The sequence below is a fragment of the Strix aluco genome, chromosome 25 (genome assembly GCF_031877795.1).
Source record: "Strix aluco isolate bStrAlu1 chromosome 25, bStrAlu1.hap1, whole genome shotgun sequence".
In the NCBI taxonomy this organism is placed as follows: Eukaryota; Metazoa; Chordata; class Aves; order Strigiformes; family Strigidae; genus Strix; species Strix aluco.
The window spans coordinates 1696158-1703221 of record NC_133955.1 but is presented as its reverse complement, the minus strand read 5'-3'; the positions used below and the strand labels follow the sequence as shown (position 1 = coordinate 1703221).

The 7064-nt window shown below is 60.6% G+C and overlaps 1 protein-coding gene across 1 annotated transcript; it reads right to left on the bottom strand.

The window, feature by feature from the left end:
- Window positions 1-207: 207 nt before the first annotated feature.
- On the bottom strand, window positions 208-6504 carry GPR37L1 (G protein-coupled receptor 37 like 1). Its single transcript, XM_074850546.1, has 2 exons — window positions 5455-6504; window positions 208-1504 (listed from the first exon to the last, which is right to left on the bottom strand). The coding sequence occupies exons 1-2, from the start codon at window positions 6490-6492 to the stop codon at window positions 692-694; spliced, it is 1851 nt and encodes a 616-aa protein (XP_074706647.1). The 5' UTR covers window positions 6493-6504; the 3' UTR covers window positions 208-691.
- Window positions 6505-7064: the final 560 nt, after the last annotated feature.

The following is a 7064-nucleotide window of genomic DNA, read 5'->3' as shown; positions in this document are numbered from 1 at the left end:
GGGAGCAGGGCAGAAGGGCTGGGGACCTTTCCCCATCTCCCTTGGGTGCTGCCTGACCTGGCACGGCTGCTTTCCTGCCCTCACACCCACCCAGCTGCCCATGCCCACCCCAGAGCCCCCAGGTTTTAGGAAAGAACCATCCAACCCCAGACGCTGGCTCCCCGGGGCTCTGCTCGGCGGTGCTGGATGGCTGCGTGTGCGACGTGCTCTAGGTTACTGGTTTATTGAGCTCTTTCTTACAGGGCACTGCTTGGATCCGGTGGGATATAATCACTGGGACCTTCCGCTACTGTGGAGGGGGCTGGCAGGAGGGGACAGGACAGGACAAGGGCAGTTTGTGTTTGCTATGTCATCTGCAAACCGCCATGGAAACCCTCTGTAGTTTCAGATGGGACCTTTCTGGCACAACTCCATCTCCAGAGCAGCAACCCCTCTGAGCCTGGCCAGGCAGGCAGGATGGGAGGGTGCTGATGTCCTTGCTGGCCTTTGGGCAGAGGCAAGAAGGCTGCCAATGTAGCCACGGGGACTGGGATTTCAAGCCCCACTTGCCCAAGATGGGGTTTGAAGCCCACGGCGCAGCCCCCTGAGCTGTCTCTTCTGCTTGTTCCACGTCCAGACACAGGCACTAATGGCAAAACGTTTGGTCTTGGGAGGAGGTGGTGGAACGATCTCTACAGTTTCCCGGTGGCACTTAGCAAGGTGTGCCGAGGGCCAGGAGGGGTGGAGGGGACTCCCGGGGCTTGTCAAAGAAGATGGAGGAGGACATCTCCGTTTTGAGCTTGCTGTCGGCGCTGCCCTCGCTGGAGGCAGTGTCGGGGCTGCAGCCCTCGCAGCAGCAGCAGCAGCAGTCCATGAAGGCCTGGCCCAGGGGTCTGCAGAGGCACAGCAGCAGGATGGGCGTCACCGAGCACTTGAAGAACAGGAAGAACTGGTTGATGAGGTTGAGCAGGTCCAACGTCTGCTTGGACATGTCAGGGGACATATAGGCCACCACGATGTTGCAGACGTTCTCCGGGGTGGTGCAGAGCCCGTAGATGATGGTCAGCCCGATGATGGTGCAGTTCAAGTGACTCTCGCACTGGCCATGCTTGGTCCCGCGGCACTCGCTCTTCTTCTCGGTGCCGCTGATCCTCCGGGTCACCAGCTGGCAGCTCACGGTGAAGAGGATGGGCAAGCAGAAGTAGCAACCAAAGTACCACCACATCCGGGCATTTTGGTAGGTAAGCACCAGCGAGTAGACAGACTCGGGCAGGTTGGACGAGGGCTTCATGGTGCAATACTCCGTCACTATGCCAGACACAGGCGACGTGTCCTGTGCCAGCTGCCAGAGTAGGATCTCTGGCACCGACAGGGTCATGGAGCCCACCCAGATGACAGCCAGCTTGGCGATGATGGACTGGCACTGCTCGATGGGCCGGGCGCTGGCCTGGGGGCTGGTGGCTGCGTGGAACCTGTCGATGCCCAGGGCACAGAGGCTGAAGGTGGTGACTCCCAGCGATGATACCTGGCGAGGGGGGGAGGCAGAACAAGTGGGCCGTGCTGCAGGGTTGTCCCAGGGGGCTTGACTTCACCAGGCTGGTGGCAAACCCCTGGCTACCCAAGACCTACAGCCTGAGACCCTTCCTCCAAGGCTGTAGGGAGGTCACAACCTGCAGCTGCATCGCAGCTTTAGAGCCACTTTTCTGTGACTCCTGAAAGGGCAGTGGATAAAAATGTCCCTTGACCTGTTTGTCCCTACCCAGCTCCCTTTTCTGCAGAAGGGAGAAGCTTTGCTGGATGTCTGTCTGTCTGTCCAGTTGGAGTGGGAATAGCAGGAATGTCCATCAGTCCTCTGTTCTGAAGAGGGACCATCACACCCACCAACACCTTCCCAGGGTCCCCAAGCCTCCCCCAAGCTGCCCCAAGCTGGCTTGTCCCTGCCCTGCTCTGCAGAGTTGCTGCTTCCCGGACAGGCCAAACGAGTTGAAGGCACCGTTGTCACAAATCAGCTTGGGGCAATTTCCGCTGCATTGAGAATGGCAGGAAAAACATCCCCTTTGCCAAAGGGAAGAGGCCAAAGGAGGCAGAGGAATCACGATGGCTCTGGGAGGGCTGGCAAGGCACCGAAGGTCACAATCAGCATTCACAGTCCCAGCCCCAGAGCTTCAGCTTTGCTCGGAGCCAAGTCCCACAGCCCTTGGCCAGAAAAATGGCAGAGTCACATGCTGGTGCCCCCCAGCCCTGTGGCCATTCCTGGCCTCACAAAGCCTTCAAATGTCACCCTGTGCTGAAGGACCTTCCGAGCACTCAGGAAACCACCCAGGGCTCTGCAGGGTGGCTGGATAGCAGCCCAAGCCAGGTCTGGCACTGCCCCCCCTGCCCCTACCCCCACGTTTTCCAGTGGTCCTGCGTTGGCCCCTTCACCAGCTTGTGGCCCACACTGATGCCAAGCACCAGCATCACCATTCGGTTATGCACAGCAGCATCCCCCCCGACACAACATCGGGGCACTAGCCCAGCATCACCATCCTGCACCCAGCCCCACCACCCAACCACCTGCTCATGTCTCAGCTCCTCAGCCCCATGCCCAGAGCCACCCTGAGCATTCAGACCCCTTGCTCTGCCCCACAGTCAACACCCAGCACACTTGCCCAGCTCCCTGGCTGGCAGCTGCAGCCATCCCAGCGCTGCTGTGTTGCTGCCTTTCCTCTCCCCCTACACCCTCCCACAGGCTCTTTTGTTTCTCCCGGTCCCCTCAGTCCTGGCACGTAACTCGGACATGGCAGAGCATCCTCCCCAGTGCCCTGGCAGGGATGCAGCTGGTGCCACTGGTCACCCCAGGCACATCCCTGCACACCGCCTGTCACCAGGAGCCCATGTAGCCAGCTCTGCTCCAAAAACCTGGCTTTGTGCCCTCCCACAGGGCATTTGAGTTGCTACAAAGTGGAGGACAGAAGGTTTGCTCATTACAGAGTTCATGCAGCAGCCTGAAACACTTGCGCAGTCCCACACTGAAAGGCTGGACACTAACTGCTGGACTGCAGACTGATTCCTCTCTCGTGGCTGACTCTGGGCTGGGGATTTAGCTCTGGCCTGGCCAGGCTCTCCTACCCAGGCAGGTGCTGGGTCCCAGGTGAACAGAGAAGCCCTGAAGCCCATTTCTGCCCTTGCTTTGGGGACCAGAGGCAGGAGGGCAGGGTAGGACTGGCAGCTGGGGTGGCAGAGCAGGAGTAGCCTCCTGGGTGGACCACAGCAGGACTGTGAATCCCCAGGGCTGTGCTGTGCCCATCCTCCAGCAGCCCCACCATCCCACCGTCCTTCCTGCCTCCTTCGGGGACCGAGCTGTCTCAGGGGCACCCTGGTGCTGTTCAATCACTGTATCTGGAGGTGCCACCCACAGGGACATGGCCAGGGACCCCATAAGCAACTCAGAGACAGGCTGTGGCAGATTCTTCTCAGGAAGGGGTCTGGTTTGAGGACATCACCCTTTCCTTCCCATCCTTACCAGGGTGCTGAGCCTGCCTGCCTGGGCAAAACATGGGTCCATATTCCTGCCCCTCTCTGAGTCCTCCTTCAACTCGGCTGTGACGTCAGGGGCCTGAGGGGGAGGATAGGGATGGGGCACTCACTGCATTTAGTAAGAGGCTGGGGTGGGAGATCTCCAGAAATGAACAGCTCCTGCTTGCTGAGCAGGGGAGACAGTGCGGAGAGGCGGGGGCTGCACATCTCTAGCAAACACCCCGTTGTTGTGCTGGGCTGGAACTTGCAGGTTTAGGGCTGTGTCTGGCAGGATACCCAGGGTGCGGGTCCATCACCCCAGGCCTGCGTCCAAACAACCCAGTGGAATTGCTGGGGTCCCCTGCTAGGGGCGTGCACAGCCAAGCTGCCCATGAATGTCCAGGAGCCCCTGTGCCTCCGCAGACCCTGCACAAAGGACTGGGGAGCAGCAGGACAGACTGGGACCACTGCTGCAGCCATGGCCTCACACCTGCTCACCTCACAGCCCTGGCAGTGGGGCTGTGCCAGCCCATCCAGATTCATGTCTACCCTCCATCTAGCCTGTGCTGGATCACCCCAACCTGCAGCTGCTGTCAGGTGAAGCACGAGAGGATAATCTGGCCACCCAGGGACTGGGATGCAGCCAGGTCCTCCACCCCAGAGCCCTGGGTCCCACTCTCCAGCAGAAGCCGGACCAGGGAAGGGGATGTTGGGGAGGGGATTGTGGTGGGACACGTCAATGTCTTGGGGTCATTTCTTTGCCTGTAATGACTGAGGCCTCTGCAGCCATGAGCTTTCCCTGTCTGAGTGCCAAGGCCTGCTCTCTCTTCCCTCCAGCTGTTATTTCTCTGAGCAGGCTTGAGTCCTGGTGATGGGCACAGACAGGTCTGGTGATGACTGAAGGCCAGGTCACATCCCAGCCTGGTGACAGCCCTGGGAGGGCAGGGCTGGCCTGGGCATGGGTGCCAAGGCGTGTCAGTGCTCTCACACAACCTGATCAGGTTTGGGAAGAATGAGGGCAGCAGCCCTGGGGCCCTCCAGCACAAGCTGTGGCCTCAGCTTGCAGCTGGTTTTTCTATGTCTTGTCGGGGGCACTGACCATGGGAGAAGACACTCGGTGGGATGGGCAGATTTTGAACCCTGTCTGGCCTGACCAAGCCTGAGGGGGTGGACCTGACAGTGTATCTGATCTCTTCCACCCTTGCGTTTGCACCCTTCTTCAATAAACTGGGCTTTGGAGCCCCAGAGAACACACACAGGCAGGCTGGGTCTGTCTGTTGTATGTGGGCATGGAGGGGACCAGCAGATCCCAGCTGTCCCTGCAGCATGGGACATGCCCCACAGTGAGGGTTTGTTTTCAATGCAAGAGCAGAACCATGCAAAATCACACCATCTGGGGCATTTTTGCTCATTCTGCCTTCCCATCACCACAGTCCCTGTAGCCTTCTCAGCGGGTCCCCAGCTCACCCCGAATGCGGGCAACCCATCACGTGTGAGGCTTGAGGACAATCAAAGATCTCAGGTTCCCAAACCCAATTCCTGGGCTCTCCCACCCCAGTGCTGCCCCACCCACAGCCCCCTGCCCTGGGGCCATCCTCAGTAGTTCACCACAGCCAGTGCTGGGCCAGCACAATGTGGGGCTGAGCCCACAGGCTGTGGGGTGTCAGGCTGGGACAGGGACAGACAGACAGAGGGACCCCATGGACAGAAGCCCCCATGCTGGCTGGACAAAGGAAGGTTTCATGGGATCTGCCCAGCCCTGGCAGTGTTGGTGCTGGCTGCAGAGCCTGAGGAATAGCCTGGGGCCGAAGGAAAGGGAAGGTCAATATCGAGACTGTCCCTCGGCTCCTTGCTGTGCCATGCAATTGGGTTCTCGGACACACAACGCTTGTGCCAGGCCACCAGCAGCATGGACTGTCCCCAAAGCAAGAGGGAGACGAGTCCTTGAGCCCTCCAGGGCCCTGCGCAGCCCCTTACCTCCATGAAGGGTACAATGCGACAGGACACGTCCCCCAGCAGCCTCTTCTTGGTGATCTCGTTGAAGATGACCACGGGCAGGCAGAAGAAGAGGATAAGGAAGTCCCAGAAAGCCAGGCTGGCCAGGATGGAGTTCCAGGCACTCTTCATGTAGTAATTGTGCCACACAATGCACATCACAGAGAGGTTTCCGATGATGCCCACTGCGAAGACGATGAGAGACAGAAACATCACGGCGTAGGCACTGTAGGAGTTTTCCGTCACCGGGTACAAGGGGTTCTGGATTTGCAACCGCTTGTCGGACACGGTGGTGAGGTTGGCTCGGGGCTCTACCCCCTCCCCGTCCGTGGGGACTCCTTGTTGCTGCTCAGATGGGTCCGTGCTGGATGGCAGCAGGGCCTTGGTTGGGTGCAGGCTGGCGGAGTTGAGGGGCCGTGGGAACTCCACCCGCACTCCCGGCACGTACTGCTGCACTGACTTGGAGTCCTCCTCCGTCCCCCGGCGCAGCCTCTCCTTCATCACCTGGACCTCTGGACTGTCCCGGGAAATCATCGGCAGAGTCCTACTTCCATCTGCACCCTGGCCACGGTGGGTGCTGCCTTCCCCAGGCTGCCCAGCCCTGCCTCGCATCGCCGCAGCCCCCGGTGCCAGCAGCATCAGCAGCAAGAGGACAAGCGGCGGCGGCGAAGGCATCGTCCCCTCCGCACCCTCCGGAGAAAGCGTCTGCTGGGAGACAGGGCAGCCCCGAGCACAGGGACGCCGGGGCTGCAGGCAGCGAGGGAGCCGTCCGGAGGAGCAGCCGCTCTGTCCGGCTCCGGCCGCTGCTCTGGGCTCTCCGGAGAGCTCTGGGCAGAATAAAAGCCGCGCTGGGGAGCGGCAGCGCCGGGCCCTCTGCTGGTCACCCCCCCCCCCCGCGCCCGGGGCGGCTGCCAAGCTCCGCTGAGATGAGCCAGCGACCAGGCTGGGCAGCCCAGCATCCCCAACATCCCCCGACATCCGCCCAGCATCCCCAACATCCCTCGACATCCCCCCCAACATCTCCCCTGCATCCCCCCAGAACGAGCCGGACAAAGGCTGCCCGTGGCTTGGCACTGGGGATGGGCTGCTGAGCTCAGATCTGCCCACCTGAGCTCTCCCAGCCCCTGCCTGAGCAGGTGGCACTAAGGATGCCCGAGGTCCGGCACTGGGCACCGTGTGGCACATCCTCTGCACGCTCAACCTGGACTCAGGACGCCTCAAACAGCCAGACCACCTCCCCGGGGCTGCCCACGGTGGGAGGGTGAGAGGATGGACTGGCCGGCCTCAGGTGATGCTCCTCGCCACATCGGGGTGGCAGATCTGCAGGCCCAGCTCTCCCAAGGTTTGTTGCTGTTTTTCCTACTGATTTCCCCTCTGAGACAGGGGTTTGAACAGAACTGAGATCCCTGATCCCCTGCACCTACAACTTCTCCCCATACCCATCATCTCTCCCCCACACCCATCATCTTTCCCCATTTTCATCACCTCTCCCCACACCCACCACCTCTCCTCTGTCCTAGTCTCCTGTTTCCCTACCTGTTATCTCTCCCTGCGCCGTCACCTCTTCCCCATGACTGTGGGACTGGAGGGAC

What these genes read in the sequence shown, in the direction of transcription:
- GPR37L1 (XM_074850546.1), bottom strand. Translation starts at nt 6,492, where the DNA reads ATGTTGGGGGGGATGTCGAGGGATGTTGGGGATGCTGGGCGGATGTCG. An exon ending in GCATTGTACCCTTCATGGAG is followed by an intron (nt 1,505 to 5,454) that starts GTAAGGGGCTGC and finishes CCCCCTCGCCAG; the next exon opens with GTATCATCGCTGGGAGTCAC.